The 15,140-nt window shown below is 49.0% G+C and overlaps 1 protein-coding gene across 3 annotated transcripts in view; it reads right to left on the reverse strand.

Annotated features, from left to right (window-relative positions):
- The window catches only part of IPO4 (importin 4), a 78,762-nt gene that overhangs the window by 20,470 nt on the left and 43,152 nt on the right, over positions 1–15,140 (reverse strand). For all 3 annotated transcript variants that reach the window (XM_068115444.2, XM_068115443.2, XM_068115445.2), the window contains exons 12-21: positions 10,449–10,558; positions 10,130–10,238; positions 9,626–9,767; positions 9,346–9,462; positions 8,535–8,657; positions 8,318–8,438; positions 3,800–3,911; positions 1,789–1,907; positions 1,431–1,508; positions 756–813 (exon numbers count right to left, since the gene is read on the reverse strand). In XM_068115444.2, the coding sequence (XP_067971545.2) occupies positions 756–813; positions 1,431–1,508; positions 1,789–1,907; positions 3,800–3,911; positions 8,318–8,438; positions 8,535–8,657; positions 9,346–9,462; positions 9,626–9,767; positions 10,130–10,238; positions 10,449–10,558 (1,089 nt within the window). The remainder of the gene's footprint in view (positions 1–755; positions 814–1,430; positions 1,509–1,788; positions 1,908–3,799; positions 3,912–8,317; positions 8,439–8,534; positions 8,658–9,345; positions 9,463–9,625; positions 9,768–10,129; positions 10,239–10,448; positions 10,559–15,140) is intronic.

Raw genomic sequence — 15,140 nt, forward strand, 5'->3', positions numbered from 1 at the left:
GACGTACGACAACATTCATATGACATCATTATATGACATTCATATGATGCATCATGATGCAATTCAATCCCATTAAAGTGATGATTCACCTTTATAAACATAAACAAGACCAAAAGTCTAACAGCGGCGTAGCCGGGCTTGTAAAATATTATAAACCACAAATACATATGATTAGCTTTTTAAACAGTCGCTAATGCTGTTTATAACATTAAACAAAGAAATTTGGAGAAATCCCGACATCTGTGAGGTAAGTTTTACTTACAGAACTGAGGGAAGATCTACTGTAATCTATGTAACCCACAAGGGTTGGGTACGTACCCGTTTTGTTGGAAGAGCCGTAACGCCGATGTTTTTGATATTTTATGGTCATTTTAACAATCGGTTTGTTTGTGTTTCACACTGAATGAAAAACGTCAAGGTCGAGCATGGCGATTGTGATATATGACAGGTTCGATAATATGTTCGACATGAACAGCATATAAATCAAAATGGCGGTGTTTGGAGACTCAGCCGCCATACCGCCATAATGACATCAGACGTAATCACATCACCCCGTCATGTGACCAGTTCCTCAGCTCTGATTGGTATACGTTTGAGGGGACAGATACATATATACAGACGGACAAACACTGTTCTAGACGGCTTTGCCCTATGGGCTACGCCGTAAAAATAGAGGCAGGGGCCTGTAAAAACATTTTAATATGTGGGCACTTCAAAATTGTATTCGAAAATGGAGATCAGAACCTTCCATTCACCTCCGTCAATTTCTGCACTTCTTCAAAACTTCCCTCCAAGTATGGCAAAAAGGCAGATCTAAAACAGAAGACGAATCACGGAATCACGATGTAAATCATGATGTTATTATAACAATGTAATATTACAGTACGAGCGGATATATCCGTCAAACATGGATGATGGGATCGTACAGGATTTGCGAGGAATGGCCAAAGAACAACAATCCTGTGATGAAATGGCGCCAAAGTCGTCATTCAACGGAAGTGGCACAGCGTCATCCGGCATTGCAGAACCTTAAGAGAAGTGGACTTTCGACCGGGATGAATGGAATAAACGATGCTGCTGAAAATATATGTAGGTACCGTACCGGAAGCAGAATTGCACGACATTGTTAGCTATGCAAACGAAGCGTGAATCAGTGATAGAGGAGATAGAAAACAGACACAGACACAGACAGCATGTGAAAATAAAGGTCGTCACACGAATCACTGATAGTCCTATGTGGTGGTCCGCGCACCCGAAAAATATTGGGAACCACCGTCATAAAGCAACACACGATCTATTCACACAACCAGCAAGTTCCCTCTGATATGCACGACAGGACACCTTCGGACAAGCCCGGAAAGTGTCTGCAGACACAACCCAGACAATACACAGACTGACAGACACTAAAGTCACCAACCACCCAAACCAACCCTGTCTTGCTGGCGATTTCTCCCAATGCATTGCAGGTATCTTCCTTTTCCTCCAGATAGGCGTTGGAAACACTGTACCTGTTCAACAACAGTCAGGGGAAAGCCTGTTAAGGAAGGTGTCTAATGTCCATATACCGCTGGTGGTGTGTCTGTCTGCCGAAGATCGGTTTGTGAACAATTACTGAATGATGAGAACTGAATACACACATGGAATTACTGAAATCACATGATTTGTATTCTCAGTCAATACAAAGTGGAGGCTCATAGAGGAGCAAAAACAAACAAAGCTTTATCTTCTTCAGTTGCACATTGATGGTAACTTGTGCTGCTGGAACAAGCAAAGAAAAGGACATTTTACCCTGTGATAACATCTTCATCTTCAGATTCCAAATCTTCATCTTGCTGTTCTTCTCCATCATCAGAAGAGTCCTCAAAGAGTGCAAAAGCTTCGGTCTCATCGTCTGACTCAAAATGTGTCTGGAGGATGAACAATGGAACACACACGCTATCACATCAGCGGGCATTGCAAAACTGCTCACACGAGCTCGCACAACTTACAGCAAAACTGCTCACACGAGCTGCTCATATGAGCTCACAAACTGCTCACAGCAAAACTACTCACATGAGCTCACAGCAAAACTGCTCACACACGCTCACAGCAAAACTGCTCACACAAGCTCACAGCAAAACTGCTCACACGAGCTCACAGGAAAAACTACTCGCATTAGCTCACAGCAAAACTGCGCACATGCGCTCACAAACTGCTCACAGCAAAACTGCTCAAACACGCTCACAGCAAAACTGCGCACATGCGCTCACAAACTGTTCACAGCAAAACTGCTCACATTAGCTCACAGCAAAACTGCGCACATGCGCTCACAAACTGCTCACAGCAAAACTACTCACATGAGCTCACAGCAAAACTGCTCAAACACGCTCACAGCAAAACTGCGCACATGCGCTCACAAACTGCTCACAGCAAAACTGCTCACATTAGCTCACAGCAAAACTGCGCACATGCGCTCACAAACTGCTCACAGCAAAACTACTCACATGAGCTCACAGCAAAACTGCTCAAACACGCTCACAGCAAAACTGCTCAAACACGCTCACAGCAAAACTGCTCACAACAAAACTGCTCACAGCAAAACTGCTCACACGAGCTCACAGCAAAACTGCTCACACGAGCTCACAGGAAAAACTACTCATTAGTTCACAGCAAAACTACTCATATGAGCTCACGGGGAAAACTGCTCACATGAGCTCCTCTCACCTATCCTCTCTGCCCCATCCTCCCTCTTCTCCGCCACCCTCTCTCTGCCCCACACCATCCTCTCTGCCCCACACCATCCTCTCTCTGCCCCACACCATCCTCTCTCTGCCCCACACCATCCTCTCTCTGCCCCACACCATTCTCTCTGCCCCACACCATCCTCTCTGCCCCACACCATCCTCTCTCTGCCCCACACCATCCTCTCTCTCTGCCCCAACACCATCCTCTCTCTCTGCCCCAACACCATCCTCTATCTGCCCCACACCATCCTCTCTCTGCCCCACACCATCCTCTCTCTGCCCCACACCATCCTCTCTGTGCCCCACACCATCCTCTATGTGCCCCACACCACCCTCTCTGTGCCCCACACCACCCTCTCTGTGCCACACACCACCCTCTCTGTGCCCCACACCATCCTCTCTGCCCCCCACACCATCCTCTCTGCCCCACACCCTCTCCCTGCCCCACACCCTCTCTCCTCCGTCCTCTCTCCCCCACATCCTCACTCCCCCCACCCTCTCTCTCCCTCACTCTCTGAATGCATGCTTAATAAAGATGAGAACAAACATCTCATGTCAAGTGCATTTCAGAGAAAATGTCAATTAAAGTAAAGTAAACTCAAAGTTTCAGAAATAGGATTACTAGGTCTGTAAAAATGACATTTTACAGCCAATCACGGGTTCCCAAAGTCAAAGAGGTGACGGCTCCCACAGGCATGATGGAAACTCACCAATGTTGCACTTTCTGATTTACGATATACAATGGTGTAAAGTGATGTGAAGTGAAAAGTTCCATAACGATCACATCGAGTAATACTGCACTGTACTCTATTTTACGAATCTGGTTTCCCTTCGACATTAACAACTTTTCAGGGTATCACATGTACCCTGTAGAAGCTAAATAATGCTCACATGTACCCTGTATCACATGTACCCCGTAGAAGCTAAATAATGCTCACATGTACCCTGTATCACATGTACCCCGTAGAAGCTAAATAATGCTCACATGTACCCTGTATCACATGTACCCCGTAGAAGCTAAATAATGCTCGAGGTGCAGTATGGCCGTTAAGCGCGAAATGCTCGAGAATATTCACCACAATTCCTTCATTCGAGCGTAGAGAAAGCATCATGAGAGGGATGAGGTTGGGGAGGTAGGGGGCCAGCTCCTGCCCCATTACTCCAGACACTGATGCAAACAGGCCGTACCTAATGAAGAAATGTATGGTGCGAGAGGGGTAAACGTTTGAAGGGTTGGTGAAGGGGGTGTTATTGCATTACAATTCATTCATTGTCACTTTATTAGAAACTTGGAATGCTAAGGGAGCGGCATAGGAGACTCAGGAGAGCAACCTAAAGTGGGAGGAAGCCATCCAAATTTAGTAGAAGGTTCGCATGCACACCTGAGTGCAACCACCAAGTTTCAATGCATTTCGTCCCACAAAAAAAGAAAAAGACAAGCAGGTATACGGTGACTTTAGTTTTTATTACACCACTGGTGCAGAGCCCGTCAAAAACGAGAGAGGAGGAAGCGATCAAACAAAATCGAAGAAAATCAAAAACGAAAATCAAAAACGAGAGCCCCCGCCACCTACCATCCTCCTTCCCCTACTCCCGTCACCACCATCACAGCACAGTTGTTAAATCATATAACTCGCAGACTTGTGCATTTACTTTTGTTTCATCAAGAAAAGTATGATTATTTTAAAAATATATTTATTACCCTGCGCGCGCGCAGCGAAAATCAGGGGTAGGCGATCGGTTGCATACGTACGTCTGCATGTTTTTAAACTAATTTTCTTGGCAACAGTTGGTCCGATTGACACGAAATTTTACCATAGGAGAGCCTCCGCCTGTAGAAAACTTTTATTCGTAATTATGACATCATAGGTCACATGGTACAGACGCCATCTTGAAAGAGCATTACACTTCTATGTTTCCCAAACCGCTCATTGGAAAAAATTTGAAACAAGGCTCATTGTCAAGTACTCCCCATGGGGAATAAGATATATTAACCGGGAGGAGATGGGAGGGGGTGGTATGGTGGGGTGGTATGGGGAGGGGAGAAGCTGAGAATAGGTGGAGTGAGGAGGAAGCCAAGAGAGGGCAAGATGAGGAGAAGCCGAGAGAGGGCAAGATGAGGAGAAGCCGAGAGAGGGCAAGGCGAGGGGAAGCCGAGAGAGGGCAATACGAGGGGACGCCGAGAGAGGGCAAGACGACAAGCCGAGAGAGGGCAAGACGAGAAGCCGAGAGAGGGCAAGACGAGAAGCCGAGAGAGGGCAAGACGAGAAGCCGAGAGAGGGAAAGACGAGAAGCCGAGAGAGGGCAAGACGAGAAGCCGAGAGAGGGCAAGACGAGAAGCCGAGAGAGGGCAAGACGAGAAGCCGAGAGAGGGCAAGACGAGAAGCCGAGAGAGGGAAAGACGAGAAGCTGAGAGAGGGAAAGACGAGGGGAAGCCAAGAGAGGGCAAGACGAGGGGAAGCCCAAGAGAGGGGAAGACGAGGGGAAGCCGAGAGAGGGCAAGACGAGGGGAAGCCAAGAGAGGGCAAGACGAGGGGAAGCCCAAGAGAGGGGAAGACGAGGGGAAGCCGAGAGAGGGCAAGACGAGGGGAAGCCGAGAGAGGGCAAGACGAGGGGAAGCCAAGAGAGGGCAAGACGAGGGGAAGCCCAAGAGACGGCAAGACGAGGGGAAGCCGAGAGAGGGCAAGACGAGGGGAAGCCGAGAGAGGGCAAGATGAGGAGAAGCCGAGAGAGGGCAAGGCGAGGGGAAGCCGAGAGAGGGCAATACGAGGGGAAGCCGAGAGAGGGCAATACGAGGGGACGCCGAGAGAGGGCAAGACGACAAGCCGAGAGAGGGCAAGACGAGAAGCCGAGAGAGGGCAAGACGAGAAGCCGAGAGAGGGAAAGACGAGAAGCCGAGAGAGGGCAAGACGAGAAGCCGAGAGAGGGCAAGACGAGAAGCCGAGAGAGGGCAAGACGAGAAGCCGAGAGAGGGCAAGACGAGAAGCCGAGAGAGGGAAAGACGAGAAGCTGAGAGAGGGAAAGACGAGGGGAAGCCGAGAGAGGGCAAGACAAGGGGAAGCCAAGAGAGGGCAAGACGAGGGGAAGCCCAAGAGAGGGGAAGACGAGGGGAAGCCGAGAGAGGGCAAGACGAGGGGAAGCCGAGAGAGGGCAAGACGAGGGGAAGCCAAGAGAGGGCAAGACGAGGGGAAGCCCAAGAGAGGGCAAGACGAGGGGAAGCCGAGAGAGGGCAAGACGAGGGGAAGCCGAGAGAGGGCAAGACGAGGGGAAGCCGAGAGAGGGCAAGACGAGGGGAAGCCGAGAGAGGGCAAGACGAGGGGAAGCCAAGAGAGGGCAAGACGAGTGGAAGACGAGGGGAAGCCGAGAGAGGGCAAGACGAGGGGAAGCCGAGAGAGGGCAAGACGAGGGGAAGCCAAGAGAGGGCAAGACGAGGGGAAGCCCAAGAGAGGGCAAGACGAGGGGAAGCCGAGAGAGGGCAAGACGAGGGGAAGCCGAGAGAGGGCAAGACGAGGGGAAGCCGAGAGAGGGCAAGACGAGGGGAAGCCGAGAGATGGCAAGACGAGGGGAAGCCAAGAGAGGGCAAGACGAGTGGAAGCCGAGAGAGGACAAGATCGAGGGGAAGCCAAGAGAGGGCAAAACGAGGGGAAGCCATGAGAGGACATGACGAGGGGAAGCCGAGAGAGGGAAAGACAAGGAGAAGCCGAAAGAGGGCAAGACGAGGGGAAGCCGAGAGAGGGCAAGACGAGGAGAGGCCGAGAGAGGGAAAGATGAGAGAGGGCAAGGCGAGGGGAAGCCAAGAGAGGGCAAGATGAGGGGAAGCCGAGAGAGGGCAATACGAGGGGAAGCCGAGAGAGGGCAATGCGAGGGGAAGCCGAGAGAGGGCAATACGAGGGGAAGCCGAGAGAGGGCAATACGAGGGGAAGCCGAGAGAGGGCAATACGAGGGGAAGCCGAGAGAGGGCAAGACGAGAAGCCGAGAGAGGGCAAGACGAGAAGCCGAGAGAGGGCAAGACGAGAAGCCGAGAGAGGGCAGGACGAGAAGCCGAGAGAGGGCAAGACGAGAAGCTGAGAGAGGGAAAGACGAGAAGCTGAGAGAGGGAAAGATGAGGGGAAGCCAAGAGAGGGCAAGACAAGGGGAAGCCAATAGAGGGCAAGATGAAGGGAAGTCCAAGAGAGGGAAAGATGAGGGGAAGCCGAGAGAGGGCAAGACGAGGGGAAGCCCAAGAGAGGGAAAGACGAGGGGAAGCCGGGAGAGGGCAAGACGAGGGGAGGCCAAGAGAGGGCAAGACGAGTGGAGGCCAAGAGAGGGCAAGACGAGTGGAAGCCGAGAGAGGACAAGATCGAGGGGAAGCCAAGAGAGGGCAAAACGAGAGGAAGCTGAGAGAGGGAAAGACGAGGAGAAGCCGAAAGAGGGCAAGACGAGGGGAAGCTGAGAGAGGACAAGACGAGGAGAAGCCGAGAGAGGGAAAGATGAGAGAGGGCAAGACGAGGGGAAGCCAAGAGAGCGCAAGACGGGGGAGGCCAAGAGGGGAAGCTTTGAGGGGACATGGAGAGGTTTGACACTGTAAAAGAACCGGAAGGGGATTTGATTATTGTGTGCAGACACCTCTGCAAACTGAACTTCTCAACATTCCCATATTTAACTTTCTGAGATAAAAATCATGGGATGGGTGGATGGAATTGTTGAAGGCACGGAGAAAGGTTATGCTGTAGGAACCGGAGGAGGATTGATGGACCAAGCGTGGCAGTGAGAGACAGTTTGCAAAATATTCCCTGTGAAGAAGAAGAGGAAAATAGAGCGTGATTAGGATAAGGAAGACCACGTGGGTACTCATGTTGGAGAAACAAGGGAAGTGAAATGTTTAATGTGTTTTTCAAGGCATTCAAAGGAAGAAGGAAGAAGAGTATTCTTCAATGACGATAATAATAATAAAAGATAGAAGTAAAGAAAGTGGTACAGGAAGTAAAATTAGAAGGCAGAACAATATTTTGGAGTGAGTTTGTTTTTGGCTCTTTGTCAAAAATTTCTAAATGTCTTTTTGTGAAATGTCAAAAATTTTGGAGTGAGAATAATGTTTACACCTCTGTCTATCTGGGAGCAGGATATGTCAAAAAGTTATGGACTAATTGGAACAAAACCAGGTGAACAGAGTGGGCGTGTGACAAGGACGAACAATCTGGATGCAGATCCGGCCTAAAAGTGCGCTAGAAAACAAACGGTTCACCTGGTGAAGGGTACGCGCTCTACCGAGTGCCATGCTAGTGACTGTCCTGAGGATCGCAATAAAAAAGTTTGTTAAATATTAATCTTATTTGCAATTAAAACTCTAGTTGTGTCCGTGTGTCCACCACACACCGCTCTCATCCCCATCTCCCCAGTGAAACTAGCGGAGATCCTGACCTGACCATGCACAGGACTACAGAATTCAGCCTGGATACCTGCACACAATGGCCCACCATTTTCAAGAGTTAAAGTCCTGGATTAATAGAACTTCGACTTACGAAAGTGCTGCATATACGTTACTTCCTGTTACAATCAGTAAAACCTTACTATGTGTGGACGTTGAGCGATTATGGTTGCGGTGCGAAACACACGTGCACCGATGGAGATCTGGATCGTCCCCACACTGCAGCAGTCGAAGCGCCAATTGGCAGCAACCGGCCGCGTGCGGAGCGAAGGCGTCCCCCAGGGCGGTGGCGACGACCCCCAACGTGTCTGCACAGATCGTACGGACAAAGCGCCGAATCCAAACAAAAACCTCAAATACAAATCGTTCTATTACCCGGCACATCGTCGCCGCCATGAGCTCACCGAGAGCTTGGAGCTGCAGCTGAGCAGGCGTGCTGTCCGGCCTTGTTGGGACACAAAGGTGCAGTTGGAGGCATTCGATGATTCTTGGGAAATATGGCTGGAGGTTGTTACCCGCAGCAACAGCTATAAAGAGAAACAAGTAAAAAGTACGTGAAAGGAGAAATTTTCAAATCTACAAAACTCCGCGAGTGATGGTAATTTATTAATTGTCCATGAAATATTTACAATTCAAATATGACGGGGGCCTAGGCTAGTATACCAGATGTTGCAAGCTCCCTCCCACACTTCTCCCTGCTCTCAAATGTTGTGGTTGTGTGCTTCCCCTTCTCTCCCCATCTTGTCTTCCGCTCCCTCTTTTTGTATATTTTGTTTGTCTGGTTTGTTTTGTTTGTTTGTGAAATAAATGTTAGCTCTTTCACGAGCCTCGATTCAGTATACAAAAAAAAAAAAAAAAAACTGACTAAAAGCGGCAGGGATTAGGATCTCGATTCAGAGTTTTTGAAAATCAAGGAAGTTAGAGTTAATGATGTGTGGTCATTAACTTCCTGGTTCATTAACTTACACCAAGGGCATAACTAGTCTGCCTGGTCTGGTCAACACGTGACGTGATGCCAATCGTTGCTTTGTGGTTGATGCTTGATGCCCGTGGTCAGCTTGCGATGCACATAGAAATAGAACCTACGAACAGGTAGCACTGCCACACAGGTGCCCCCAAATTAAATAAATAAACAGCTAACTGCTGATTGGTTCCCAGAAACCAAAGCACATGGCACACCGTCAGTTGCTGCCTCGTGAGTGGTGGATGAATCACCTATTGAACCAAGTGCGCTCAGTGAGAGTTCCTTGATCTCAGCAACCCTCGTGTGATCATGGATGCCAAGAATGTGCTCCACGAGTGCAGGCAGGAAGGGCAGCACACGATCACCCTCTAGAAGAGAGAAGGTATTCAGAGGAAGAGAATTACAGAGGTTTGTGGGAGTAAAGTAACCTGCTCACCTCCCTTCAGCACCTGTCTTGCACACCTTTGGCTTCTTTCACCCATAAAGTGATACAAATAACCACAAACAAACTTGTTTTTTTAACAAACTCACCTAAACTTTCAACAAAATTGTCTAGTGCATAGTAGGCCTTGTTGAGCCAGGGACTGGGTTGGAGTTCGGCATTAGCACCAATTCTGGCCAGGAGGCCCAGCAAGCGAGGAAGAACATCCTCAGCATAGCGGCTGATATCAGGCTGAGGGCCGTGGGCACATACAGGCCTATTAGTCTATAGTCATCGGCCTTAAGCTGGCCATCCACAATGCACAAAACATTACAAACGAAACAAGTGGTGGACTTTGATACAATTGGCCTTCCCCAGCACAAAACATTTACGTCATCACATGATGCTGTTATTTATTTATTTACTAATGACAAAACAACGCTGGTAAATTAAATCCAGGAATACATTCAATTCAAGAAACAAGAGATACACAAATGTTAACTTCACGTGAATGAAAGAATGACTGATTGCGAAGGAATAGCAACAAATTATGAACATTTTTATAACAAGGTATTAGCTAACACCGCTCTGATGATCAAACAGTGTTGTCATACCCGAAGATGCTGTGAAAATTGGCCCAAGGCATACAAACCAGAGGCCTGAACAAAATGGTTTTCATCGCACAAGGAAGTACAAATGCTCTTTAGAAACTGGGGCAGAAAGCTGTGAAAATAGAACATCGATCAAAATTACAACTGCAACCAACCAAACACCACTTACTAAATCTTAAAGAGAGCAAGAGCTTGGAGGATCCTCATGAACCCTCTCTCCCTCCCCCACCCCCCACCCCCATATAACCCAACCCCCTCCCTCTCCCATTCCCTCTGTTGAGGAGGTTAAAATACCTTCCCTACTTAACCCCTCATTTCTCACTTCAGACGTATATGTCCGGCACAGCCCTCAGCCAGCGCTGCGACCAATGCAAGACCTCCTCGTCGCCTCCAAGGGTCGTCACTGTCCAACGCAGCAGATAATGGTGACATCTGTCGTGGCATGGAAAGGTCACATAAAGGGGGAGTGGGGGGTACCCCAGCTAAACATCCATAAATAAACTAGAACAGAACTCGGTAGAGCGCATACATCCACAAGGCTGAACAGGTTATGCTTTGTATCCCACTGGTAGGCCGTATTTGGATTCGGACCTGAACCAAAATCGAATCGGCTTGTTCTCGTCACCAAACCAACTTGTCCACAAAGTTTAGTCATAACTCGATGACAACTTTTTTAAAATATCATGTTATATATAATCGCTTTTCACACGATCTCTCAATGGTGAAGAATCACTAAAAAATTAAATAATTATCATATCCGAATCCATATTCAGATCTTCACCAAATTCAAATCCATTTGTCCTTGTCACACACCCAAATGATACACCAAGTTTCGTCCAAATCCGTCCATAACTTTTTGAGTTATCCTCCTTTGTATCGGTTTTAGCCCATATCATTACATGGTGGAAGATCACTTTAAAAATTCTATGAGCCAGATCCGGATCTAGATCTTCATCAAAATAGAACCAATTCTTCCTTGTCACACACACAACCTATCCACCAAGTTTCGTCCAAATCCGTCCATAACTTTGAGATATCTTGTTCAGACAGACAAACAAACAATACACTACATGGCCAAAAATATGCGGACATGCCTTCTAATTAGTGAATTCGCTATTTCAGCTACACCCATTGCTGACAGGTATATTTAATTAATCAAGCACACAGCCATGTAATCTCCATAGACAAACATTGGCAGTAGAATGGGCCGTACTGAAGAGCTCAGTAACTTTCAACGTGGCACCGTCATCGGATGTCACCTTTCCAACAAGTCAGTTCGTCAAATTTATACCATGACAGAGCTGCCGGGTCAACTGCAAGTGCTGTTATTGTGAAGTGGAAACGTCTCGGAGCAACAACAGCTCAGCTGCGAAGTGGAAGGCCACACAAGCTCACAGAACTGGACTGCAGAGTGCTGAAGCGCATAGCACATAAAAATCGTCTGGCCTCAGTTGCAACACTCATGACTGAGTTCCAAACTGCCTCTGGAAGCAACATCAGCACAACAACTGTTTGTCGGGAGCTTCATGAAATGGGTTTCTATGGCCGAGCAGCCGCACACAAGCCTAAGATCACCATGTGCAATGCCAAGTGTCAGCTGGAGTGGTGTAAAGCTCGCCGCCATTGGACTCTGGAGCAGTGTAAACGCGTTCTCTGGAATGATGAATCGTGCTTCACAATCTGGCAGTCCGACGGACTCATCTGGGTTTGGCGGATGCCAGGAGAACGCTACCTGCCCGAATGCATAGTGCCAACTGCAAAGTTTGGTGGAGAAGGAATAATGGTCTACGGCTGCTTTTCATGGTTCGGGCTAGGCCCCTTAGTTCCAGTGAAGGGAAATCTTAACGCGACAGCATACAATGACATTCTAAACGATTTTGTGCTTCCAACTTTGTGGCAACAGTTTGGGGAAGGCCCTTTCCTGTTTCAGCATAAAAATGCCCCCGTGCACAAAGCGAGGTCCATACAGAAATGGTTTGTCGAGATCGGTGTGGAAGAACTTGACTGGCCTGCACAGAGCCCTGACCTCAACCCCATCGAACACTTTTGGGATGAATTGGAATGCCGACTGCAAGCCAGGCCTAATCGTCCAACATCAGTGCCCGACCTCACTAATGCTCTTGTGGCTGAATGGAAGCAAATCCCCACAGCAATGTTCCAACATCTATTGGAAAGCCTTCCCAGAAGAGTGGAGGCTGTTATAGCAGCAAAGGGGGGGGGGGGGGGGGGGGGGGGACCAACTCCATATTAATGCCCATGATTTTGGAATGAGAGGTTCGACGAGTACAGGAGGAGCTGCGTCTTTTCTTTTGTGTGTGAACCTGAGAGGAATGCTTTTGCGGAGTCGGCAGGATTTTGAGGGGTTTTTTTTTTTCGGGCGCTGCTGAGGTCATGGTGGACTGGGTCCACGTTGTGCTTCCCTGGACGACAGAGGGACCTGGAAGAGGACCATCCTCGCAAAGTATCTCACGTTCATGGCGCACGACTCCGTGGCTATCTTGCATGCTTCCCGCCTGTGGGGCTTCAAGCTTCACCGACCACCAAGCTCCAAAAAGTCCTCATTGAGGACAAAGCTGAGTGCCGGCCGTCGAAAAGAAACATTTTATTTTCATAATCTTTTCCTGTGTGTTGTAATTGTGACCGAGTGGAGACGTCTCACCGTAGGAAATATTAGATTTACCTCACCTTTCATTTTTATTCTTTGATTTACTTCATTAAATTCATTGTGTGGCATTTATCATTTGTTGTTGTTGTTGTTGTTGTTTATTCGTTGTGGGTTCTGGATTAAACCTATGTGCTTCCGTTCAGATAAACGCTTTATTTCCTTCAACCCGCGCGCAATGGACCAACCGCCAATTTTCGGCTACTCGCCTCGGAATTAAGGACCGTTTCAGCTCTTCGTCCGAGGCTGGTGTTCATCGGCTACGGACAGGACAATATTGTTACAGATACGACTTTGATGGTATGGTGGGCCGAGCGGGATGGCCGCCGTATCCGTACAAGTTACCCGACTGTACTCGAACGTCGACGAAGCCGCGCTATGCTGGCTCAATAAGGAAAAGAAGACACCCGGCTGGATTATAATCACACAATACGACACCAGGGGTTCAGTTCTCAAGACCTCCGGAGGAGGTTATATTAAGGCGGAAAAGGTTAGATTACAGGGACAAGAGGGAAACATAGGAAGGTGGGCACTTAAACACACTCTTATATTAACCCTAGACAGACCACGGATAAACGGGACAAGGCTCACTCACACGGGGTTTGATGGCCAGGAAAGCGGCAGTCGATGGCTCAGGTGCACCTGGCTCAGGGACAGAATCGCGTACGTTGGTGTCCAGCAGATGCGGGGAGGTCGCTCAGCGCTCGTGGGTCGCGACTTTGGTGGAGATGCCGGGGGGGTCGCTCAGCGCTCGGGAGGGTGGCGTCTTGTCGTCTCAAGCTCGGGGCGCATCTGACGTCACGTCCGGCGCGGGGCCGCGTATATCCGGCGGGGAGTCACGCCCTCGCTCGTTAGCTCCGCCCCATATGGCATCGGCCCATGGCTTCTCATTGGGTGCGGGGGTTACCGGCTCCGCCCTTGACGAGGGGCCGACAGGGAGCCCCCTTCTGGGTAACCCCGTCGAGCACATGTTCAATGGCGGCCAACCGAGCCGGAGTGAGGACGCAAAGCCGCTGTTGTTGTGGTTGTTGTTGGAGCTTGAGATGATGGGAAGAGATGCGGGGAGGTATGGGAAGGTCCTAAACTCCTACTGGTGCCATATCATCACATTCTGGTGCAACGAAGAGTCATAATTAATGGAAACAAGTCCTTAACTGACATAGATTAAGAATAACTAGCAAGATGTCCTATAATTGTCTACGTGTGGTGCGGGGGACCTGGGCACGACATTTAATGGGGGAATGAAGGGGAAGATCGGCTCTAATGGGTGTTGTTTACAGACAATGGGACTAGGGAATGGGGTAAGGGGAGAGTTGGGGAGTATCGGAGAAGATAGGGGAATATTTACAAGCGGATATGGAGGTCAAATTCCATATTCGCAACATTGCACCCTTCTCTACCCTCGGGGCGTCCCGACCCGATAAATTTTTACCTACTTTAGTGTGGCACGCAATGTAGTTCCCTCTACTATTAACTCTACCCTGAGTGCGACAGTTTTACAGATATTCACAAATGAGTAAATATGTCCCCCTGCGACGTTGCACCCTTCTCCTCACAGAAACACACCCACAGGATAACCGAATCCGGAAAGAATCCTCAAACTAAACATACAGCCGGTAGGGAGCATTATTTACAAGACTACGCTGATATTTACACTACGATCCAGGACCTGTCTTTGGAGGAACACATGCAGATGTTATGCATAGAGAGAGCGCGCTTGCCAACATCGATACACCAACCCACGAGTGCTCTGTGGCCGACGGCCTTTAATAACGTGCAGAGCACCCTGTCCCAGCATCAAAAGCACCACCCCACCACCAATCGGTGCAGTCACCATTGTTCATTGGAATAAAAATAACTTCAACAACCCCTAACCCTGCAGGTGTCTCTTGCTCTTCTTGTGGTGCACTTGGTGTTTAACTAAAAGTGGTTCACCTGTATGGCATAGGTGCCACGTTGACCCATAGGTCCATCCCCGGGTGGTGCTTGGCCGCAAACGAACTGCGGTCCATTGTGGGTGGCCACAAACATTGCGGTCCATATGGTGTACCGATCCAGGCAGCGAACAGCGAAAGTGCAGGCCCACAACTGCGTCGCCAGCACCTCTCTCTCCTCTCTCTCTACCCCAAAGCCAGATCCTCGGAGGTGGGAGACAAAAACAAGACAAGTGAGCAAGGTGGTAAGGGCGCAAAAGTGCACGCAATGCAAGGTGATGCACACTGGGGGCACATGGGAACCAGGTGAGACAGGTACGTTCCTACCGTACGCCCCCCCCACCAGGTAACCTACATGGCCCCTCCCTTACCCCTTACTGTATCAACAAAACACAACACTACCCATAAACATCTACTT

Source organism: Myxine glutinosa, chromosome 5 (genome assembly GCF_964187855.1).
Source record: "Myxine glutinosa chromosome 5, kmMyxGlut1.1, whole genome shotgun sequence".
NCBI classification, from domain to species: Eukaryota; Metazoa; Chordata; class Myxini; order Myxiniformes; family Myxinidae; genus Myxine; species Myxine glutinosa.